Source organism: Chiloscyllium plagiosum, chromosome 7 (genome assembly GCF_004010195.1).
Source record: "Chiloscyllium plagiosum isolate BGI_BamShark_2017 chromosome 7, ASM401019v2, whole genome shotgun sequence".
Taxonomy (NCBI): domain Eukaryota; kingdom Metazoa; phylum Chordata; class Chondrichthyes; order Orectolobiformes; family Hemiscylliidae; genus Chiloscyllium; species Chiloscyllium plagiosum.
In genome coordinates, this window is record NC_057716.1 from 62,022,126 (window position 1) to 62,048,338 (window position 26,213).

The 26,213-nt window shown below is 39.1% G+C and overlaps 2 protein-coding genes across 4 annotated transcripts in view; one reads left to right on the top strand and one right to left on the bottom strand.

The window, feature by feature from the left end:
* Window positions 1-1,243, bottom strand: part of LOC122551638 (potassium voltage-gated channel subfamily H member 7-like) — a 461,508-nt gene extending 460,265 nt beyond the window's left edge. For all 3 annotated transcript variants that reach the window (XM_043693876.1, XM_043693877.1, XM_043693875.1), the window contains exon 1: window positions 494-1,243. In XM_043693876.1, the coding sequence (XP_043549811.1) occupies window positions 494-569 (76 nt within the window). In that variant the 5' untranslated portion in view covers window positions 570-1,243. The remainder of the gene's footprint in view (window positions 1-493) is intronic.
* Window positions 1,244-10,176: 8,933 nt separating this feature from the next.
* On the top strand, window positions 10,177-10,557 carry LOC122551929 (late histone H2B.L4-like). Its single transcript, XM_043694499.1, has one exon. It carries the CDS (start codon window positions 10,177-10,179, stop codon window positions 10,555-10,557), a length of 381 nt encoding a protein of 126 aa, XP_043550434.1.
* The last annotated feature ends 15,656 nt before the right edge of the window (window positions 10,558-26,213 follow it).

Genomic DNA, 26,213 nt, shown 5'->3' on the forward strand with positions numbered 1-26,213 from the left:
TACAAAGATAATTGATACAACTTTGTTTTTTTATAAGTACAATAGCACCACGCTACAACATCATTTCAACAATTGCTTAATATAGAGGCACATGATATATACTTCACACATGACTGAGAAGTACTGCTTTTAACGTTCAGTTTGTCGCTTTCCCTTTCAAATGATAGTTTATTCCTGCACATTGATTTGGTTGTCTGCTGAGAGCGACCTTAAATTGGAAAAACCGTATAGAAACCGAGTAACCCTCCTTGCGATTTTCCAAAAAGAAACAATAGTGAAATTCTCGATTATCATCTGGATTTTGGGAAGACCAAAACCAAGCACCTTTTACAAACTAAGATAAAAATCTGCATTGCAATTGCAACCCCGCCTTTACATTCTTAATTAGATCTCCACAACCACTAGAAGATCAATTGTGAAAGGGCAGCCCACCGCCACACATCCAGACTGACAAGATCTTGAAATTTGACAGCAAGTGTATTTTTCTACTTACTTTGGCCCTCGAATTTCCGTATAATGGTCCCCAGAAAGGTATTTTGCGGCGCAACATGCCCTCTTCGCACAGGCATGTTTGATGTGATGTGGTTGCTTTGCCCGATTGAAAGAGCCGTTGCGATCCGTTCGGTATATGCTCCTCTTAACAACCACTCTGCCTCTCTCGGATCGTCCCTTTGTCAGAAAAGCATCATCGACAACACAGTCACTCTCCGCTTGGCAACAGCAGACCTTCCGGGAACATCCAGAACTCAGGGTCCCCCAGCAGACCCGAGCACCCGCGCAGAGAATGACAATGAACAATGCCCCGGTCCACCTTCTCGGAACAAAAGCATCGCAAATTTCGGAAGGATGTGCTTTCCTCAAAGCGCCAGGGTGCTGTTGAACGGAAGATATCAGCAGCTCTGAGAGCCCGGGTGACGCTCCCCTCGGCTCCACACGCAGCTCTGATTACCCGAGCGTGTCTGTACTCAACTGATCGCTGCCCATTCCACTTTATGTTAGAAACAAATTCACGAAACGGCACACGGGATTAAAAGGAAAGCACTGTAGACAACAAGAAGGGCGGAACATGCCCACTTGGCCAAGTCACTACAATTAGTTGTGAAAACAATCACTGCTCGATAACCACTGATGGCTGTCCAAGGTACTGAAACACAACTCCAATTTAATTTGAAATGACGCAAGTGTTTCACAAAAGTAAAACACATCCCTGCACACACAACAGCCATTACCGAGCACCCACAAAATAGACAGGTGAGATTAACAAGAAAACAGAATAAATATCCGTGGATGCAGGCGTTTCTGAATATGAGGCTTTAGAACATATTAATTCCCCAATAAAATGAATGGGATTTTGCTCAGTTAAGAACAAGTTAAGAATTTTACAGCGTGATACAGAAATATTTATTCGGATGTTGCAAAACTTAATTTGATGTGAACCTAATTCCGCTTTATGCATATGGGTAAATCGATTTAAAGTGAATCGAATGAACAAAGGTTTTCTCAATTGTACTTGACTGGCTTCTTCCGTTCAGGCGATGAAAAGAATGGTAAACATTATTCGAAACTATGGAATGATACGAAGTGCAGGTACAGATAGAAATGAGACGCCACCAGGGTGAAGAAGATAACTAATCTTGGGGTGTAAAAGAACCATAGTAACTTTAGCTCGCCAAAGACATAGGAAAAGACATAGGAATAGTCTATACATATAAACAAAGTCAAATATTCCAATGTCGCCGATTTAAGATGAATTGTCTGACAGCTAGTTCGGAAACCAAGTCAGGTTTAGATTTAGGATACTTGTGGGATAAATTAGACGTTTTATTGTGATAGTTCTCATATTGCTAACTGGAATGGGGATCGTGGTTAATGTGGAGTTTGGGTTGGTGATGTGAAACAGAAATTACAAAATAAGCCAAATGATGAAAAGAGAGGTCTGACCAGGGTTAATGTTGATTTTTTGAGGTGGGATTGATGCAACAATGGATTCTGTCTACGAACTTTGAGCAGGAAATTTAGGTGAGATGTGACTTCACAGTTCTGCAGTGGAGATCAAGGTTATCAAAGTAAAAATGATAGAGAAACCATTTGACAAGAGTTGAGTTTGAAGAGGGGAAAGATTTACAAGGGACCTAAGGGACAACTTTTTCACATAGAGGGTTGTGTTTATGGAATGAGCTGCCAAAGAAAGTGGTGGAGATTAGCATATCTACAAAATTTAAAAGGCACTATGATGGATACATGAATAGGAAGGATTTAGAGGGATATGGACCAAATGCTGAAAAAATGGGACTAAATTATTTTAGGATACTGGTTGGCATGGATGTGTATGACTCTATGAGGTGATCAGATCAAATTTCTTCTTGATCTGTAATGTCTGTTTCACATAACTGCCCACAACTCCCCAACATTTTTTGTTTTATTTATTGATAGGATAGGGGTGTCACTCGGGAAGTGCCAGTGTTTAACTCCCATTTCTAAATATCTTAAGGAAGGTGTAGTGATTTCGCTTCTTGAAGTGCTGCATTTCTTGTGGAGTTGGTCATCTCACAGTATTGTTGAGGTTATAGTTTGAAATTTTGACCCAGTGTCTGCAAAGAAAAGGCCACATCCAAGAAAAGATGTTGCATGACTTGGAGGGCAAGGTACAGTTAGTGGTGTTGCTTTGGGCCTATGGAGGTAGTGAAGACTGCAGATGCTGGAAAGTCAGAGTTGATAAAATGGAGAGCTGGAAAAGCACGCAAGTCAAGCAGAACAGGAGAATCAAAGTTTCAGGTAGGACCCTTAATCAGGACCAATGCCACATATCTTCTTTGGACCTATGCCATTTATCTTCTACATGGTACTGAACATGGATTGGGAGATGCTGTTGAAGGAGTCAGAATAATGGTGAACACTTAAGTGACTAATTATAGGAGTCAACTCCATCAATCCCTCTATTTTCAATGATGTCAATGTCCAGTATGAATCTTGACAGCAAAGGCTGCAGTGTTTGAAACCATCTTCTGTCAGAAATGTTAAACCAAGCCTCAATCTTAAGCTCCTGATTGTCACAGAAGCCAGTCTTTTTCCAACTCAGTTCACGCTATATGAAGTCCAGAAATGGTTGAGTACCCTGGATATAGCAAAATCTATGGTGCAGGACTACAATCCACTGTAGCGCTGCCTTCTGCCCCAGAAAGAGTCTCACATGTCTGGGACATTGCCCAGACATCTCCTGTTCACAAAATTCTTTGGATGTCCAACGAACCAGTTACCACATGATCAATCTACTCTCAAATTTCAACAAAGTGGTGGAAGGTGTCATCAGTACTGCAGAAAGTGACACTTTTTTGCTTGTTTTTTATTCTAGATGATTCCAGCAAGGCCAGTACTTATTGCTCATCCATTGTTTTCTTGAGAAGATGATGACAAAACCACTTCTTGAACCATTGCAGTCAAATAGATACACCCACAATGTTTTTACTGTCATGGTTTGATGCAATTGAATGGCTTTTTCAGTTATTTCAGAGGGCAGATGAGATTTTAAATTGATGACTACACCACATATTGGAATTACACTTTTATCATCGGTATATAAATTTACATCCATTTTTAGAATAACTTTTTGAAGCTCTAAAGACCAACATAAATGTTGAAATATGTGGTAGCTACATTGATAAGAAGGCTATAATTTACATTTCCACTGCAAGTCATATACCAAACAGCCATTTCAGGATGCAGAGAGAAAAATCAGGTAGGAAAATGAGAAGGTCTGTGATGGTCAAAATATGATGTGTAACTAAAAAAATTTATCAAGAATGGTATGAGGAGAAGGAAACACCAATAACAGAGACATCAATGCAATAGAAATAAAAGTGAAAGATGGGGTGTAACTGTAAATAGAGTGTAGGCCAGATTCATGATATGAAGCACACTTATAGACAGAAAAAAATCATGTTGATGGTGTTTTCTGCACCTTTCAAGGCTTACAAAATAGAGAAAAGCCATTTAGCTCATCACATTGTGTTTGCTCTTTCATTGAGAAACCTAATACTAAATCTCACTAATGCAGGGTCTTCTTCTTTTTCCATCTATTCCTCTGGTTGACAATAACTTCTTAAAGCTACAATGACCATTGCTGTAACCTCATAGTCAGAACATTTCTTTCTCAATTGTCTACTGCATATAAATATTTTACCTAAACACTGTCCTCCCTCTATTAAAGATAAAATATTAATTGTTGAATCACTGCCCACTTGCAATAGTTGACATACTCACTCAAAACTTTTAAGCGTAAGAGAACTTCCATTCAATTCCATCTTTGCCTTTTCTATGGAAAGATGCCCATTAGTTCAAGTCTCTCTCAAATATCCATTCTAGTACTGCATATAGATCTCATTTCCTCTCAATCACAGGATCACCTACATTCATCATTTGTATGTATTGCTGCCTCAGATCATTTGCTGCTAAGATTTTCATCTATGCTTTCGTTAGTTCCAAATGAAACTATCTTAATGTTCTCTTGACTGGTTTTCCATCTTTCATGAACTTGAAATCATTCAAAATTCTGCGCTTTGTATCCTAACCTGTACTTAGCTCCATTCAACATCACAACTTGCTGGCCTTGATTCCCATTCCAGCTAATATGCAATTATAAAATTTACATCCTTATGTTCACATCCCAACATGACCTCCTTTGAAATATCACTGTAAATATCTACAATCCTAAAATCATTCCAGAACATTGCTTACCGCCCTGGATTATATCTCCTCAAACCTCATGATGCGGAAAAGTTAGCTGAGTTGGCAAAATGGCTGAAACTTCAGATTATATCAATGGTATTGTTTCAATTCTGTGATAATTTTAAGATCTGTCTGGTCACTCTGTCTTGAAAGTGTAAGGCAATGGCTAACTACCACTGAATAAAATCTGGCACTGGAAATGCATAGCAGATCAGGCAGCATCTGAGGAGCAGGAGAATCAATGTTTCGGGCATAAGACCTTATGCCCAAAATGTCGATTCTCCTGCTCCTCTGATGCTGCCTGGCCTGCTGTGCTTCTCCAGTGCTACACTTTTCAACTCTGATCTCCTAGTCACTGAATAAAACCTGTCAAAGCAACAACTCAAGTTGAAAAATTAGCCAAGAATGAGACAAGGAATTTGTCTCTGGGCAGAGCAAACACAAACATGAAACCTTTATGTCTTTTTTTTCACTCATAAAACCATTCTGTTTGATAAAGCTTTCAAACATAGAGTCATAAAGTCATAGCAATGTACAGCATGTAAATAAACCCTTCGGTCCAACTCATCCATGCTGACCACATATTCTAAATTAATCTAATCCCATTTGCCAATATTTGGCCCATATCCCTCTAAGCCCTTCCTATTCATATATCCAGCCAGGTGCCTTTTAAATTTTGTAATGTACCAGCCTCTGTCAACTCCTTTGGTAACTCATTCCATACATGCACCACCCTCTGCATAAAAATCTTGTCCCCCGGGATCTTTTAAATCTTTCTCCTCTCACCTTAAACTTTTGCCCTCCAGTTCTGGACTCCCCTAAACTGGGGGAAAGATTTTGACTATTCACCCTAACCATGCCTCTCAAAATTTTATAAACCTCTACAAGGTAACCTCTCAGCCTTTGACATTCCAGAGAAAAAACCCTAGCCTATTCAATTTCTCTTTATAGTCCCAACTCTCCAACCATGGTAACATCCTTGTAAATCTTTTCTGAACTCTGTCAAGTTTCACAACATCTTTCCAAAAGGAAGGAGACCAGAATTGCATGCAATATTCCAAAAGTGACTTGTACAGCCCCAACATGATCTCCCAACTCCTGTACTCAGTGCTCTGACCAATAAAGGAAAACATACCAAATGCCTTCTTCAGTATCCTATCTATCTGCAACTCTACTTTCAAGGAGCTATGAACCTGCACTCCAAGGTCTCTTTGTTCAGCAACACTCCCTAGGACCCTACCATTAAGTGTATAAGTCCTGCTAAGATTTGCTTTCCTAAAATGCAGCATTTATCTGAATTAAACTTCATCTCCCACTCCTCAGCCCATTGGCCCATCTGGTCCAGATCCTGTTTTAATCTGAGGTAACCCTCTTCGCTGTCCACTACACCTCCAATTTTGGTGTCATCTGCAAACTTACTAACTGTACCTCTTATGCTCGCATCCAAATCATTTATGTAAATGACAAAAAGTAGAGGACCCAGCATTGATCCTTGTGGCACTCCACTACTCACAGGCCTCCAGTCTGAAAAACAACCCTTCATCACCCCCTCTGTCGTCTACCTTCGAGCCAGTTTTGTATCCAATTGGCTAGTTTTCCCTGTATTCCATGAGATCTAACCTGATGAACCAGTTTCCCATGGGGAACCTTGTTGAACACCTTACTGAAGTCCATATAGATCACGTCAACCACTCTGTCCTCATCAATCCTCTTTGTTATTTTTTCAAAAACCCAATCAAGTTTATGAGACATGACTTCCCATGCACAAAGCCATGTTGACTATCCTGAATCAGTCCTTGCCTTTCCAAATACATGTACATCCTGTCCCTCAGGATTCCCTCCAACAACTTGACTACCACGATGTCAGGCTCACCAGTCTATAGTTCCCTGACTTGTCCTTACCACCCTTCTTAAATAGTGGCACCACATTAGCCAACCTCCAGACTCCGGCACCTCACCTATGACTATCTCAGCAAGGGGCCCATCACTCACTTCCCTATCTTACTATAATTTTCTAGTGTACACCTGATCAGGTCCTGGGGAATTATCCACTTATATGTTTTTCAAGATGTCCAGCACTTACTCCTCTGTAATATGGACAATTTACAAGATATCAACATCTATTTCCCTACATTCTATATCTTCTATGTCCTTTACCACAGTAAATATGATGCAAAATACCCGCGGAGTATCTCCCCCATCTCCTGCAGCTGCACACAAAAGCCGCCTAGCTGATCTTTGAGGGGCCCTCTTCTCTCCCTAGTTACCCTTTTGTCCTTAATGTATTTGTAAAAACCCTTTGGATTCTCCTTAACTCTATTTGCCACAGCTATCTCATGTTCCCTTTTTGCCCTCCTGATTTCCCTCTTAAGTATACTCCTTCTGTCTTTATACTCTTCTAAGGATTCACTCAATCTATCCTGTCTATACCTGACATATGCTTCTTTCTTTTTCTGAATGAAACCCTCAATTTCTTTAGTCATCCAGCATTCCTTACACCTATCAGCCTTTCCTTTCACACTGACAGAAATATACTGTCTCTGGACTCTTGTTCTCTCATTTCTAAAGGCTTCCCATTTGCCAGCCGTCCCTTTACCTGTGAACATCTGCCTCCCTATCAGCTTTTGAAAGTTTTTGCCTAATACCCTCAAAATTAGCCTTTCCTCCAATTTAGAAGTTCAACTTTCAGATCTGGTCTATCCTTTACCATCACTATTTCAAAACTATGGTCGCTGGCCCCAAAGTGCTCCCCCACTGACACCTCAGTCACCTGCCCTGCCTTATTTCTGAAGAGTAGGTCAAGTTTTGCACCTTCTCTAGTTGGTACATCCACATACAGAATCAGAAAATTTTGTTGTACATGCTTAACAAATTCCTCTCCAACTAAACCCTTAACTCTATTTCAGTCCCAGTCTATGTTTCGAAAGTTAAAATCCCATACCATAACCTCCCCATTACTCTTACAGTTAATTGAGATCTCCTTACAAATTTGTTTCTCAATTTCCCTCTGACTATTAGGGGGTCTATAATACAAACACAACAAGGTGATCATCCCTTTCTTATTTCTCAGTTCAACCCAAATAACTTCCCTGGATGTATTTCCAGGAATATCCTTCCTCAGTACACCTGAGTAATGCTATCCCTAGTCAATAACGCCACTGCCACTGCTCTCTTGCCTCCTTTTCTGTCCTTCCTGTAGCATTTGTATCCTGGAAAATTAAGCTGCCAGTCCTGTCCATCTCTGACCACATTTCTGCAATTGCTATGATATCCCAATCCCACATTCTTAACCATGCCCTGAGTTCATCTGCCTTCTCTGTTAGGTCTCTTGCATTGAAATAAATGCAGTATAATTTATCAGTACTACCATGTTCTCTGCTTTGTCCCTGCCTGCCCTGACTGTTTGACTCACTTCTTTTCTCAATTGTACCAGTCTCAGATTGATCCCTTTCCTCACTATTGCCCTGGGTCCTACACCTCCTCCTCCACCCCAACTTTCTAGTTTAAATCCTCCTGATCAGCTGTAACAAATCTCCCTGCCATTATATTAGTCTTGAGAGGATTCAAGATGCCACGTAATTGCCTGTTGGAATTTTAGATTTCCCTGGCTTTCACTATACAATCAGTGTTTTGGAAATTTTGAGAAGTCTTGCAGTGCATTTTTCAGGATACATTCAGTCTCTGAGTCTCCAGGGATAAGAATATCTGGACTCAAGATTTTTTATTATGGATGAAAAGATTCCCTAGTGTGAAGGTTTGTCAAGTTTTTTTTAATTGTTTTGAATTTTACATTTTGCAGTGAAGTTGAACCTATACAATATTAAAATATAATAAGACATGAAGTGCAAACATACAAAAAAATTAAGTATTTCAGGATTGCATCATTCCCAATTTCCATAAAACTTAAAAACTAACTTTGGAATAGTAGTTCTTAAGTTTGAGGTTGATTTAAAATCCAAGAATAACACTTCAATTGTAAATTTGATAGTTGTGAGGTTTTAATTTTGAAAATTAACAAACTTTGGGTTCTGAAATGGTGTTACCAGATGTTACTCATTTGACTGTTCATCTATGACAGTCACTCAGCAGGGGAATCATTACATGATGCAATGAATTAGACATTCAGGGAGGATTCACCAATTCTCTACAATTTGTTGCTTCTGAAATTAGGCTAATGAAGGCCTCCACAATATTGTTCAGGGGTGTCACATGCTTTAGCTCTTGCGATCATGATTCTGTTCCAACGGATTGTATGCTAACTTATAAAAAACAAAAATAGACAGAGCACAACTGATGTTAAGCAGCTTCAAGAACATACTGCATAGACTGCATGAGTTCAGTTGATTTACAAGTTACCTTTGTCTGAATATTTGTTAAAATCATTACTGAATTTATAGCCTGGTAAAAACAATACTTTTCACTGATAGATCCTTGGTAGTCTGGGACTTTTGCTCACTTTTCTTTTGACCTAAATGCTGACCCATGTTCCTGGCCCATGAACATTTCTATCTTTTGAATGTTTATCCATACCATTTATCCCCATGATGGCACCATTTTGTAAAGCAGTAACAGCAGAAATTAAAGTTATGCGGCCAAGTTTTTAAGGAAAAATGGTGTTAAATGGCTTAAAAATTCCACCTTTTAACTATGTTGGTATCCGTTTTACAATCAATTACATTACAATCAATTGAGTAACTGATATAAGTGCCCTTTTAATGCCCTTAGCAAAACTGATCACTGAGATGCACAAATATTCCTTGTGCCAGGTGCGCAATGGCAGGAAATGTATCATTTTCTCAGCTGAGACATCATAGCACATTTACTGTTGTGTGAATGCGAAATTGGAATGGACAGTGACTGTGTTCTACTCAAATTCTTGCCTGCACCTGCACAGATCAGAAAGTTTTAGTGTAATCTCAATGAAGAAATTTGGGGCCACAGTTTCCAATAATTGTTTTGAATTGCCTTTTCACTTAGAGTTTAAGTGTAAATATGTTTTTTGTCCCATCTCACACTTAAATTACATCAAATATTTTGTTTTAAAATAGGTAGAGTTCAACATTATTTCGAATCAATCAGTTTGCATTTTAATGAAGTGTTTTTGCCAATAAAATAGGCAAGTTGCAATTAACATCTTTGTAATTTTTAAATTCACTTTGGTGGATAAGAGGGTTGTGAAGTAGACCAGCATTGTTTACCCATCCAAATTGCCCTTCACTGTTGTGGTGAGTTGTCTTGTTGAACCATTGCAATTCATTTGTTGTAGGTTCACCCGCAATGCTGTTAGCGATAGGTTTTCAGGATTTTGACCCAACAATAGTGAAGGAATGGCAATATATTTCTGTTGTGATTGCAACTATGTAGATCTTGTTGACTATGAAATTCTTGACTGGGGTTGTTAACCTGGGCCAATCAAGGAGCCCTGACTGACCAAACAAGTGACCCATCATGATGGCTGATGAGAAGAAAGCACAGCAAACCTTTAAGAAGGGTGCAATGAAAATCTTCAAGAAGGCACCATTAAAGGACAGCAAGAAGAGGAGCAAGTCCAGGAAAGAAAGTTACTCCATCTACATCGACAAAGTAATGAAGCAGGTTCACCCTGATATCAGCATCTCCTCTAAGGCCATGAGCATCATGAACTTGTTTGTCAATGATATTTTCAAGTTCATCACTGGAGTGGCTTCCTGCTTGACCCATTTCAATAAGTACAACACCATCAGCTCCTGGGAGATCCAGACCACTGTGTGTCTGCTGCTGCTTGGGGAGCTCACCAAGCTCATCGTGTCAGAGGACACAAAGGCTGTGATCAAGTATACCAGCTCCAAGTGAAACACCACACTGTACTGAAAGATAACAACAAGGGAAGGGACCCTTTTGTGGTGCAGTGGTAGTGGTTTGAGAAACCCAGGTTCAAGTCCAACTTGCTCCAGAAATCTCTGAACAGGTTAATTAAGAAAATCTCTGAACAGGTTAATTAAGAAAAATCTGTTAAATTAAAAGAAAAGAAAAGTATATAAACAGGTGATTTAGAAGCTCCTCAGTTCAAGACTGACTCTGTGCTAGCTGTCCACAGCCAGTGTATTGTGCACAAGCAAATAAAGGTGACTTGGTGACAGGATAACGGCCTTTATGCAGTTATTTCAATTTCTAAGCCAGGATGGTGACTGTCTTGGAGAGGAGCTTGCAGGTGATAGTTCTTGTGTTGTTCTTGGCCTTTTAGATGGAAGTAGTCATGGTTTGGAAGTTGCTGCCGAAGGAGCCTTGGTGAGTTTCTGCAGTGCATCTTGTTGATGATACCTACTGCTCCGACTGTGCGTCAAGGAGTTGACAGTTATGTTGAGCAGGCAGAAAAGAAGAGTTGAAACCTGGGGCAAATCAGCCATCATTTTGGCCTAGTCCAGATCCTATTTCTTATGTTCTTGTGATAGGCCTCACAGGTATTAGAAACATTAGATGTGGGGTGTCATAGACTGGCCCTTCCACTGACATCTATCCATTGGATATTCAAACAATGTGACAATGCTACAAAGTGAAGCTTACTGTCTGTTGCTATCTAGTCTATCAGTGCAATGTTAACTATTTTTCTTTCACCTTTCTTCAGGACCTTTGCCATTCATGGACCCTATTAAAGCGGATTCAGATGGGCACAATTCTCCAACTGAAGCAATTTCACAATCTCCATCATGGAACTTGGCAGACCAACTGGGTCAGTTCAGGGAGTTAGAGGAAAGAACCAAAAAGAAAGAACTTACACTTATAGAATGCCTTTGATGATATAGGATATCCTATTGTACTTTCCATAGTATGAAGCATTTTAAAAATGTAACTTTATTGTAAAGCATGGTATGCAGTTTCCAATTTATTTTCAGCAAGCTGTACACCAATAAGATAATAAGCAGATAACTTGCTTTCAAAATATTGATTGAAGGATGACTGTTAACCAGAACACAAAAAAATGCTATCCAGTCCATCTTGAACTTTTACTGTATGCTCTTTTACAGCAACTTGAAACAGCAGGTGAGGCTTTCAGTTTATCACTTCTTCCAAAAGGTATCACCTCTAGCAGTGTCGAACTCCAGTATTACATTGAAGTGGTAACTTAGGTACTGTCTGTGGAATGGATCTTGAACTCATGACATCTGACTCAAGAGGCATAAGTATTACTTACTGAGTCATACCAAACACCTGTCATACACTCAGCATGAGTGAGGAAAGGTAGGGGGCAATGGAAAGGGCAGTCAAGGAGACAGTTCACCCGAAACCAAGCTTGAGGAAAAACAGATATCCTGATTTCAGGGTTCCAACCTAACCAAACAAAATTCCTATCCAAATGCATGCAATATGATGTGGGAGAAAACCCTATCAAGGGCTTCCAGTACCATTTATGAAAGCTTAGAGAAGTCCCCATTCAGCCAGTTTAACATTCTATTCAAAGGCTTCAGTATTCTATATCCAGAGTTAAGCATGTACATTGATACAGTCAGACTTTCAAATCAAGTGTCTGTCTTGCCAGCTTTTCATCTTGGTGATAGCTCAAATTGCTGTTGTTCAGTCCCACAACTCTAACCACCTTGAATAACCTTAAAGACACCTCTGATTTCCTGAAATCTACTTTCTCACAGATATGTATGAGTGATGAGTCACAGCCCTGAGGGAATGGCAATGGCGCAATAGGAGTGGTAAATCTAGCCATCCCCCAGGATGGCAGCATGTCTGTTGCATTTCTATACCTTCAATAAATATCTGGCATAATTCCAACTGGATAGTTTGTCTTGATTATCCATACTCAAGGTACTACAGCCAACAGTTGGGCTCTTTATGGCCCCATTTTTAATTTTTCATTAGGTACCTCAAGTAAATGGCAATATCATTTCACCAGATATCCTGCAGCCACTGAGAGAGCATGTAATAGAAATCACAACATTATAAGTGAACAGAAGTTTGTGAAGAGATGATAATATTATGATAATGTCACTGGATTGGCAGTCTAAAGGCTCAGACAATGTTTTTGGGACATGCACTCAAATCCCATCTCAGCAACAAATGGAGTTTGCACTCAGTCATAAAATCTGATTTGAATTGTCAATGATAATGGCTATGACAACTGTCATTGATTGTTGTAAAGTCCCCATCTAGTTCACACACTATTTTTAGGCAAGTAAACCTGCCTTTCTTATTTAATGTGGCCTACATGTCACTCTAGACCCACCCCAATGTGGATTACCTTCACTGACCTCTAAAAATATTTAGCAATCAAGAGTAATTAGGGATTGGCAATGTCAGGCTCCTACTTATTGACTACAGCTCCACTCTCAATGCCATAATTCCAAACAAATTCGTCTCTAACGCTGAGATGTAGGTCTTGGCTGCCCCCTCTGTAACTGAATCCTCGACTTCCTGAACCATAGACCACAATCAGTAAGCATAAGTGACAACACCTTGTCCACCACAAACCTCAAGACTGGTGCCCTGCAAGGCTATGTACTCAGCCTCCTACTATACTCCTTATACACGCACGAATAGGTGCCAAATTTCACCCCAACTCTATTTACATGTTTGCTGACAATGCCACCATTGTAGATTGAATCTCCAACAATGACAAGACAGAATAATGGAAAGAGATTGCTTAGAAGCATGGTGAAAAGACAACAATCTCTCTATTAATGTCAGCAAAGTGAAAGAGCTTCAGGAAGTGGAGGGCACACCCTTGTCTGCATCTATCATGCTGTGGTAAAGTTGATTGAGAGCATCAAGTTCCTGGGAGTGATGATCACCAACAATCTGTCCTGGTCCAGACTGATGCAACAGTCAAGAAAGGACAACAATGTCTCTGCTTGCTCAGGAGACTAAGAAAATATGGCTTGTCTACAAGAACTGTTAATAATGTTTATAGCTGCACTATAGAAAGCATCTTATTTGGATGCATTACAGCGTGATTTGGCAACTGCTGTTTCCAAGACCGCAAGAAACTACAGAGAGTTGGGAACACAGTCCATCACACAAACCAACCTATCATCAATTGACTACACCTATAGTTCCTGCTGCCTCAGGAAAGCAATCAACATAATCAAAGCCCAGCCCACCATGGCTACACTCTCTTCCACCGTCTTCCGTCAGGCAGAAGATATAGAAGTTTCAATACACGCAAGAAATTTGAGAATAGCTTCTCACCGGCTATTTTGAACAGACCTCTCAAATTTTAATGTTGATCTCTCTCTCTGCACTTTCTATGTGGCTGTAACACTGTACCCTGCACTTTGATCTGCTCCCCTAATGCACTTTGTAAGGTACAATCTGCCTGCAGAGCTCACAAAACAACACTTATCACTATCTCGGTACACATGACAACAATAAATCAAACAACAAATTATGGCTTTGCCATTAATGCTCATATCACATTAAAGAATATAAATATTTTAAAATTACAGCACAGAAGTCCATTTAATCTATTCTGCCTAAATTTGCTCTTTCAAGAAACCCATTCTCCTGCACTTTGTATACACTAATACAATTGTCTTCTCTCAAGTTCTCATTTAATTATTTTTTGAGTGTTGTTGAATCAGCTTCCAGTATCCTTTCAGACTGTAATTCTAGGTCATTCTCATTTCCCATCATTAATAAAAAGAAATTGATGAATTAAACTCCAGGTACACAGATGTGTGAAATATTATTTTAAGGCTATAATAGTTTTAGTCATTAAATTATTCATTTTTACTAATTTTGAAGTTTTATTTCCAGTATGATTTCAGAGCAAACTCTGAGTCTGCTATGTCAGGAGGTTTTTTTAATTAAATGATAAATGTTCTTTCATGCAGAGTTGAAGAACTGCAAAGATGGTAGTAAAGTTTTCTTTTAGATAAAAAGGTATATTGTGGACTGCTTGAGAGGAACAGGTCAACTGAAATGCTTTGCAGGCAACTCATTCCTGCCATTCCTGCTTATTGCACTGAACCTTCCTTTTCTGCTCCCTCCTTGGATTCAGCCGGATATTCCTTACATGGTGTGTGATCCAATTCGAGTTTCTTTTCCATGTGCAGACTTCTGAAGGTTATGTGATTTAACAAACTACCAAAAGTAAGATTACTTTTGGGGTTTCACTAATGTATCCCTCAGATCTAGGCAAATGCCTAACATTGCTTCAAGGGCTGAAGTGTATATGATCATTAGCCAAATGAACTTGGATATATCTCATCCCTGTAAGTATTTTGGGATTATGGAAGAATATCATAAGCAATGTTTGTTGGGGTAACCTTTTAAAATTCCATGATTTGTGAAATAGTGGGTCCAGGGAATGGTGTGGTTGATGGTGAAGAACACGGGAATCATGACAGATGTCTGAAAAGCTACAATACTCTTGTGTATTATTTAATGGGCAGCAGCATGTTAATGGAATAAAATCCCTTGCAATGAATGAATCTGTTGTTATGGTGCCATTATGTTTTTTTAGGAAACCAGCTCCTGTGTGTATCTACAGGCTCTTTCTGTCTCCGTCATTCGCAAAAGTACACAATGGTCCTAGCAAAGGATCATTAGATGATCTGCTTGTTACTGACTCAGCACTGCTAGAAATTACCAATATTATCCTGGAAAGAGCCAAAAGAAAGGGCAGTGATTAGTTGCATTGCCACAGGCAAAGCACGGTCATATGGCTCAGCAGGCAATAAGTGTATTTTCTGGACATTTCAGGAATCCATGACAAGATTTCTTGAGAAACATAGTCTGCGCTGCTCCTCAGGCAATTCCAAATAAAGTGATTTTAAGCCTGTAAACTCCCATGGGCCACATTATTCCTTTCTTCAAGCAGTCCTGCTGTTGCTTGTATTTTGCTTGCCAGTGACTGTTGTTTCTCTTCCTCCATTTTGAGCACTCTCAGAATAACATTCATCAAGTGCTGTGGGTGTATTGAAAAAGTTAAGCAAAATAAGCTCCAAAGCAAACACTCAACACAAGCCTGCAAAATGTAACAGCAAACAGATACATGTGATGCATCAGGATCATACTAGCCTTCAGAGGATTATGATTTACAGGAATTCATAAAGCTCCTACCTTCTTTGAAGTGAAGCATTCAATGCCTAAAATAATTATTTAGATATTAAAGGGATGGTCATCAGAAACCTAGCAATTATGGAGCGGAAGTCTCTCCATGCAATTTTAACTTTGCTACTGCTCCATCAGCACAGGACAAGGGAGAGTTAGACTACTCCACCATTTAATTAGAGCACAGCTAATCAGAACTTACTGTCATTTGCCTTGCCTTCATAACCTTGGATACCCTTATGCAAATAGAAATCTTATGAACTCAAGCTTGAAAATGTAAATGCATTTTGTGTGTATAAATGACTCTTCATCATTCTGAAGTAGTCTAGATCTAATTTTAAGAGTAAACCTTGTTCTTCTGGTTTACTCATCAGAACAACCACAACTTATGTGCATGCAATGCCTTTAGCATAATGAAACATTCCAGAGGCACTTCACAGGAGCATTTTAAGACAAATGATGCTGAACCACATGAGGAGATACTAGGTAAAATCACCAAAAGTTTGGTTGGAGTGGAAAGTTGTAAAGAACAAAAGTAGGGTGGGAAGATGCAGTGTGGGAATTCCACTGCTAATGACCGAGGCAATTGTAGATGCACCACCTATAGTGAAGCATTTGTGACTGACATTTCACAACATGACAGCATGAGAGGAGCACAGATATCTCAAAGGCTTGTGAAGACGGAGGAGATGAAAATGATAGGGAAGGGCGAGTCTTGGGAGGGATTTGAGAACAGGGTTCATAATTTAAGAATCAAGATGATACTTGATGTGAAGAGGAAATAATTTCCTTGCTTCTACATTACCAGATTGTGTTATTATTTAAATAGCTCAGTGAGATCAATGCCAATCCTAGAAATTGATGAAATCAAGACAATTTAATCATGTTAATGTTCTGTTGAACCAACACAGAGAATCCTGGAGAACCTCAGCAGGTCTAGTAGCATCTGTGGAGACAGAAACAGAGTTAATCTTTCAAGTCTTCTTCAGTTCTTCACAGCATTCACATAGCAAAGGGTGAAGTGGTCCACCTCCTGAACAACATCTCTTAGTTCTTATGTGTGATAACCCTGGTGAGTTACTGCACCCTGGACCTAGGATATCTAATGGTGAAGTGCCGTCCCTACTACCTGCCATGGGAGTTTACTTCTGCTATCCCACACCATGCAGAGTTGAAGTGCATACTTGATCAAATATGTGGTGCTACAATTGGTCTTGAAATGGATTACCCTGAGACCTTGTTCATCGTGGCTGAAGACTTCAATCAGGCCAACCTCAAGAGCATGCTACCAAGATATCACGTCTCTTGTCTCATGAGATGTCCAAACACTTTGGACCATTGATATACAGACAGCAAAGACGCCTACCACACCATTCCCCACCAGCATTTTAGTAAATCAGATTATAAGAATGTACTCCTGCTGGCTTACACGCAGAAATTAAAGTGTATAGATCTGGTACAGAAAGTCAAACAGTGTTGGTCTGAGGTAATGGATGAACGCCTATGTTTCTGCTTGAAGTCAGTGGATGGGTCCATATTCAAGAACTCAATGGCCAACCTAAATGATTACGTTACTACCATCACAGACTTCATCAATAGGACTTTATGCCAAACAAGTTAACTTGAGTGTTCCCTAAACAAAACCATGGGTGAATCAGAAGATCAGCTCCCTACTGAAATCCAGGTCTGAGATCGATTTGAGTGACCCTGACCTATACAGGAAATCGAGGTACAATCTTCATAAAAGCATTAGGGATGCCAGGAGATAACACCAGATTAAACTAGAGTCCCAGATTAACCACATTGTGGCAAGGCTTACACGATATAGTGGGCTACAAAGCAAAGTCGTGTAGAATCACTGACAACAATGCATCCCTCTCCAATGAGCTCAATGCATTCTATATTTGTTTTGAACAGAGATCAGTGAAATTATGTCACCTACCCTGACAGTCTCTGTCACCAGCCCCGACAGTTACTGCACAGAAATCAGATTGATTTTCTTGAGAGTGAAGCCATGGAAAGTGACTGTCCCTGACCATGTATTCAGTTTCTGCGCAGACCAGCTGGCAGGAGTATTTGCAGACATATTTACTCGCTCATTACTACAATGTGAAGTTCTGACCTGCTTCAGAAGACCACTGTCATCCCGGTGGCAAAGGAAAATCAGACAACATGCCTTCATGACTCCCACCCAGTGGCTTTGGCATCCATCATTATGAAATGTTTTAACATGTCAGTAATCATTGAATCATAAAATCTCTACAGAATGGAAGCAGGCCATTCAGTCCAAAGTACTGAAGCTCTACGAAGATAATCTTACCCATCGTCCTATGCTATCCCAGTCATCCTGCATTGCTGATGGCTAATCCACCTAGCCTGCACATCCTTGGACACTATGGGCAATTTAGCATAGCCAATCCACTTAACCACTTAACCTGCACATCTTTGGATTCTGAGAAAGAACTAGAGCACCGGAGGAAACCCACACAGGTAACAGCACACATCCACTCCAGCCTCCCAGATTGCCTTAATCTGCTACAATTGGCCCACTGTCACAAGAGGTCTCAGCAGAAGTGATCGCCCTTACCCTTTACCTGCAACACTGGATACCAAGGAAACCAACATCAGATTCCTATTTGTTGACTTTAGCTCCACCTTCAACACCATAATTCTAACAAAACACATCTCCAAGCTCTGAGACCTCAGGCTCTGCTTCCTCTTCCAGATTCTTGGCTTCCTGACCAGCTGACTGCAATCAGTAAGAATAGATGACAACACCTCTTCCACAATAATCCTCAACACCAGTGGCCCGCAAGGCTGTGTTCTCAGCCTCTTACTATACTCCTTATATGCTCATGACTGTGTGGCAAAATTCTGCTCTAATTCCATTTACAAGATTGCTGATTGACCCCTTAGTGGGTCAGATGTAAAACAATAGTGAGACACCTCACAGGAAAGCGATAGGGAGCTTATCGGCATGGTGCAAAGATCACAATCTCTCCCTCAATATCAGCAGAATGGAAGAGCTGGTCATTGACTTCAGGAGGTGGAGTGGACAGTCCCTGTCTGTATCAATGATTCTGAGATGGAGGTAGCCAAGAGCCTCAAGTACCTTGTAATAAGGGTCCACCCATGTTAATGCTGTGGTCAAGAAAGCACATGAACACCTCTACTTCCTCTGAAGGCTGAAGAAATTCAGCCTGTCCACAATGACACTTACTAATTTTTATAGATGCACCATAAAAAGCATACTATCAAGGTGCATCGTGGCTTGGTATGGAAACTGCGCTGCCCAAGACTGCAAGCATTGTGAACAGAGCCCAGTCCATCAGGCAATCCAACTTTCCATCCATTGACTCCATCTACACTTCCTGCTGCCTCAGGAAAGCAACCAATATAATCAAAGACCCCTCACACCCCGGTTATACTGTCTTCCATCCCCTTCCATTATGCGAAAGGCTTGAGAACACATACCAACAGATTTTAGAACAGATTTTTTCCTGCTATTATCAAACTTATGAATAAAGCTCTCATATACAACTACAGAGAACTGCAGTAACACTATAGTCTGTATTCTGGTCTGTTAGCCTGATGTAGTTATGTAAGGTATGATTTGTCTGGTTAGCACACGATACAACATTTTTCACTGTATCTAAGTACATGTGACAAAATAAATCAAGTCATATCGAAACAATCACTGTATTTGTTTCAGATTTTCAGCATCCACTGTTTTTTTTCTCATTTCCATGCTCTTCTGTATCCATGCTTTGCCCCTCCCAAGGCCAATATATATATATTTTGAGATTCAGTGCTCAAAACTGAACACAATATCCCAGATAGAGTCTGAACACAATCCTATATAACTCAAATATTTTGTTCTCGCTTCTGAATATCAATTTCCTTGACAGAAAGGTCATTATTAGCCTTTTGATGACATTGTATGTGCATTAACTTTTAGCAATGTGTGCACATAAACACATAAATCTCTTTGCACCTCCACATCTTCTGTTTTTTTTCTGCATTAAGAATATATTCCAAGCTGTCCTTCCCGAAATCAATGTTGAAGTCTGAACAATTTGACCATTGAACTACATCAGCTATAGATTTTCTCATTCATTTAAACTCTCTATGTCCCTTTGCAACATATTGCTCCATTCCACACAAATTATAATATCTCTTCACTCATTTATATCTGCAAACTTGAACATACATTATTATATTCTTGCAAGTTATTAATATGTGTAGTGAGAAGTTGAGTCAAGAGTGTGACTTTCTCCTACTGAGAAGTTGAGACTATAATATAGACCTCTGGGATGTACTTCTTGTCTCATCTTGCCAAACAGAGAAAAAGTCTCTTATACAAAAACAGAAATTGCTGGTGAAATTCATCAGGTCTGGCAGCATCTGTGGGAAGAAAGCAGAGTTAACATTTCAAGTCTGGTGATTCTCCATGAGAACAAATACCTTATAAAAAATCTCTTATCCCGAGTCTCCGTCTCTAACCTCCAAAAGAAACATTGATCCATGGCTTACTGGATTACTTGCAATTCCATGTGTTTTCATTTGTTCAGTGATCTCTTCTCCAAACTCTTAACAAATGGCTTTTGAAAGTCAACAGCGATAGGCATGTCCCAATCTACCAAACATAAAAGTCAGCTAAATTAACCAAACATAACCAACTACAAATAGACTCATAGCAATTTAAAGAACAAAAGGATGCTATTAAGCCCAATATGTCTGTGCCGGTCAACAAAGATCTGACTGCACTAGTTCCATTTTTCAGTCATGGCACTTAGTCCTGGAAGCTGTGATAATGCAAATGGGTATCTAAATACTGCTTAATTGTTACGAGAATTTCTGGTACAATCACCCTTTAAAACAATGTATTCCAATGTCTTCTGACAACCCTCTTTCTCAAATCATTTCTCCTCAACTATCAAAATCCATGCTAATTCTCTTCAAACAGACACTCAAACAGCAGTTTTTATTACCTACAAGATGCACTGCAAAAATTCACCAAAGATCCTTAGACAGCACCTTCCAAACCCATGAATAATTTTAACTAGAATCACCATGGCAGCAGAAACAATGGGGAAACTACCACCATCACGTTCCCCTCAAAGTCACTCACCATCCTGTCTTAGAACTATATCACTGGTTTTTCACTGTTGCTCGATCAAAACCCTGGAATTTCCTCCTTAATGGCATTGTAGGTTTACATACAGCACATGAACTGCAGTGGTTCAAGAAGGCAGCTCACCATCGCCTTCTCAAGGGCAACTAGGGATGGGTAATAAATGCTGGTACAGCTGGTGATACCTATGTCCAATGTGTGAATAAAGAAGGTAATATTTCTGGCAATTACAGCTTCTGCATTTCTAAGCTGAATTCAAAAGCAATAACATTTCTCCTTGATTTTGGCAAAATCATTAGCACACCAATAATAACAAATCAATTACAGTTTAACAAATTTTTCAACCAATAGTTGGAATTCAAAAGCAATAAAATTTCTCCCTGATTTTGGCAAATTCATTAGCACACCAATAATAACAAATCAATTACAGTTTAGCAACACATTTTTCAACCAATAGATTGTTGAAGCCTAATAAAAACCTTTTAAGCACACTTAAAGAAACATGGATTTGCATATGGAAAACTGAATGTAAAACTGCAATTATTACTTCATGGCTTTAACATTAAAATTGATCTACACATTCATCTTAATGCTTGCAGTAGTTTTATCATATTGTGGATTGTGCTCCAGTGTGGGACAATGAGAAGAGGGGTGATGGGTGAGTGGGACTTGATGAAAGGTGGAATATGTCCAGCTGAGCTTTACTTGACGTCAAGTTTGCTGAAGGAGATTAGAACATGTTTTGGAGAGGAGTCAATCACAACTTCAAAAGAGTCAGAAATGTATTTGTGTTCTTGCATAAACTATTTTAACTTACTGGAATTCAGTGCTTTCAAGAATCACTGAAAAACCCTGAGTGAGTAGGCCCATTGCTGACTGCTGAACTTTCCCAACTAAAGTTTCTGCTTGGGATACCAAAAAAGGTACCCAAGAATACTGCACATTATGTGTAGGATGACCTATATTTGTACACTTTGCACTCATGTTATGCTCAAAGAATGGTCACAATGCATAGCAGTTGGTGCCTAATTATTTTAAAGATTCTAAATTTTAACATATCATGAGGATATTATCTTTGTATGTGTGAAATAGCTCTTCTGTAAATTACTATTAGGAGTGTATGTCACATAAATAAGTAAAGATAATGGGCAGAATTCAATTATCACTGTTTTTGGAATTGCACTAATGTCATAAGCTGCTATGCTGTGAAAGGCCTATTCACGCCACAGTTATTTGTGTCAACATCTTAGAACACTTATTAAACACATTAAACAAGAGGATCTCATTAAAATGCATTGAGACATTGCACAAAGCTCTGCAAAATGAATGGATCAAGGATCAAAGTGCAAACATAACAATTAGAAGGAAAAATGAAAAAGATTTTCAAAGTTTGCCAAACAACAAGTGAATTTCTTTAAGGAGATTACTAAAGGAGAATGATGTAAATACATAACGACATAGTTAACGTATTGGTATAAGCCATTCATTAAAAAGTAAAAGAAAAACATGGTGACATCAGAAGGGATCAGAAAATCAGTCAGAACAATAGCCTATTTTATCCAGTTCAGACCAATATGAGAAAAATGACCTATTCCTATTGTCTAATATTAAACATAACCATGACAACTTACTCATTCAATCTTCAAATGCTGGGAGGCAAGTAATCAAAATCTACTCTGAACAATTTTCACCACAGTGAGAATCAGATCTAGGACTTCATGATCCATCTGAATTACTGGTCAGTGGAAGAGAAGTATTTTTTCCCATAAATTTAAGACCCTCAGGAAACCTTGAATGGAAATTAGATCTATTTAAACAGGGTTGTCTGGAACTGTGAAAGAAAATGTACAACAAAAGAGAAACTGGCTGAAATGATAGGTATGTTGCAAAATAGTATGTTAACACATGGAAGACATTTTTCAGGATAAAGGAAGGTGTGCTGGACTGCATGTAGAGCATTTAATCCCTTAAGGCCTTTTGGAAGTGCTGATCGGTCAGGATCATGACACCAGCCAACCCTTATCTGGGCAGGCAGGCAGATTTGAAAGTAAAAAGTTGCTGTGTAACTGTTGGGTAAGGCTTAAAATATCATGACAAGTAATGGCGGTCTGTTTTACTTAAGGACTATTGATTTGAAAAAGGGTGATCTACATCTATGGGGAAATAACCAGGACCACTGATGTAAGTGGAGAGTGGGAAGTGATGCTTTAGTGAAACTAGGGAGCCTCTTTAACATTGAAAAGTTGCAATTATAACAAATGTTCATGTATTCCTTCTCAGAGAATGCTTTCATTATTGACAGTTGATCGTAAACTTTCTGAAAGTTACTTCACCCGACTTGTACAACACTGACCTTGAGCTACAGTTCTCTGTTATCAACCTTCACTCTGGCATGGCAGCATCTTCTGTGGCTTGACATTGCATATCTAATAATCAGCAACAGGATTAGCAACACCAACAGCATCAGCAACAACATACATTCCTCAAGGCAGAGGGAATGGGCAGAAAGATCCAGCTTTCAGAAGGTGAAATTCCAGAGTGTGTGTCTATAGCCAGAGAAATATTCACTTGACCAAAAGGAGCAGCAGGCCCTCTCTGGGCTCACATCTTCACAACAGTATGTTGCTGACATTTGCAGCTTCATTGAGCAGGATGTGCTTACCAGAGTACCAGTTGTCACACATAGCCCGTGAACATCAAAATTGTTGCGACTGGAGGACAAACCCCAGCATTTCTGTTTTTTTTCCTGATGTTGTATACTCACTTCTCCAGAAAGCAGACAGTTATTTGAGTTAGTAGTGGCTTGTGTGGACAAGAACAATGACATTTGTAGGGATGGTCAGTGTGAGTAATGGGCACGAGAGGGTAAAAGGATGAGAGTGGGAATTATGAGTGTGAGTGAATGTTGGATGCTCAAGTAAAGATGTGTCATATCTGGAAAAACAAGAAAGAATGAAGTTTTAAAGTGTGTTAAAGAGTAGTTTCCTGTATAACTTCAGCCAGGGCTCAGATTATCAAATAACCATAATTACAGCAAAACAGGACATAGACCAATGTTTAACAATGAAAATTGCAAGATCTGTTTACCATGAAGCTTAGCACCTGAAAGTGCATTTTTATTGTATATCATGTTCTCTTGAGATCTTGGATGCACTTGGTCCACTGTCTTCTGGTTGAGAACCACTCTGTTAAGGTTTTCCTTGCTCACTTCCATCCACACTTGCTTGATTGGAAAGTTTATCCTCTCAGTTTCACGTGGGGGAGCTTAGTATAGGTATTTGCTTAAATCATACAGAAAACCACTCAGACAAAAGTGAGACAACAAAGGAACAACCATCCCAAGTCTCCTTTCGAGTCCTATGTTTTCTGTGTTTGCAGCCACAAAATCCACAGCCATTTCGGAATCTCCGATTCACTGAGGAAAGCAATGAAGGGCACCTTCTGCCATGGATCAATTAAATAGTGATACCAGATCCCCTGAAGCTGCCAATTAACACTCATTATTTCAATAAAACCTAAATTGATTCAATTCTGATCCATGTATCAGAGCTCAAACCACTCACACCTGTTCCAGGATTCGAACTATTTGATGTACTTGTGGAAAAGATATGGAGATGATATGAATGGCTCTAAACAAGATTAATCTAATTCCTCTTCACCATAATCTCTATCAACAGATAAGACATCTCCAGCTAATTTCAATTCCAAAGTTTATTCTCAGAACTTTTAAATTCCATTTATATAACTAGCAAGATATGTGTTCCCTCATCCATTATTATTTTAAGTGAAGCAAGTCAGAATGTCCCAACAATTAGGTAAGAATTATCTAATGGTTAATAATCCTCACTCATGCTGCTATCCTCTGGCTCATAGGAATTGTCACTGACAGTCCAATTTATCAAAATATAAATGGTGGTTGTCATGTTAAGAATTGTAGCAAGGAGCATATCTTTGGTCAATATTCATAATGGTATCCAAAATTTTGACTAGCTATTATAACCTGCATAACTATGTTATACTATTCAACCAGTATATCAAAATGATATGCTTTATCCAAATCCTGTAATTTCTTTATTCATCTGTGGTACTAGAATTGGTCTTGAACCTATTAGGTTTACATTGTAACATTTGACAACCATGAAATAAGCACAAAATGGGGTATTATTTTATAAATCAGAGACATATCTTGAGTATAGTAGTTCCCTTTGTACTTGCTAAAAATTTAGCAGAGAGTCATTGGATGGCTCTGTTTAAAGTTGCTAGGCCTCTTAACAATGTGGGTGGTCATAACATTTGTTCAGAAATAGTGTAGGAACAATCTAAGGAACCACCAAGGTAATATGATATGAGAAAACATTGTATGTGGGAAGCTTGGAGAATTTCACTGAGCGATGAGAACAATGCAGAAAACCATAGTTGCCCTAATGAGAAAGTGCTCCACATACTATTAACATCCCACATGAGAGCCCAGAAGATTGTTAACAATTATATCTTCTAATGTTTATAAGGCTTTGTGTATAAGGAAGTAAAATACTGAAAATTGCTCTCACAACATTAACCGTGCATTATGTATTCCAGATTACGCCCATTTTACTCATTAGCCAGCCACCAACAGGATAGCGGAAACATCACACTGCAGCGTTAAATACAAAATGCAAGAAAGAAGATAGGTGAGCATCAGGTACCTATAATGGTTGCGATACATCAAAATGGCATTTTTTGATCTGAATATTGGATATGACTATAAAACTGGAATCTCAGAAACACTTGTACGCTTTGTTCCCTTTTTATTCAAATGCAGATTACAAATTTACAACCATACTGATAATGTTTTTGAGTTGATGGGATTATGAAATGTTGTGAATACTAATATCAAATCTTATAAATTTTGCACAATTTTCCCTAAGAATATGCATTCTGAGCTCTTTACACTATGAAATTTATCAATTTTCTTAAAAATATTTACTCTTTGCTTCAGGAATGTGGGCCATTCCCTAAAACTGGATCTCTTCTTCAATGGGACATAATCATTTTGTCTAAGGCTGTTGCATTTTGTTACTTAATATGTTGGCTTTTAGTTTTAAGAAAAGAAACAATTCCAATTATGTGACATGTTTCTTGCCCATGGGCTGTTTTAAGACGCATTCCTACTATGAAAGGAGTTTTTTGGAAGTGTAGTCCTTGTTGAACTACAGGAAATTTGATTTTAAAAAAGTGACACAACACCAGGTTATAGTCCAACAGGTTTAATTGGAAGCACACTAGCTTTCAGAGTGCCGCTCCTTCATCAGGTGATGGTGGAGGACACAATTCT

Excerpts from the sequence above, each read along its gene's own strand:
- LOC122551929 (XM_043694499.1), top strand. The coding sequence starts at position 10,177 with ATGGCTGATGAGAAGAAAGCACAGCAAACCTTTAAGAAGGGTGCAATG.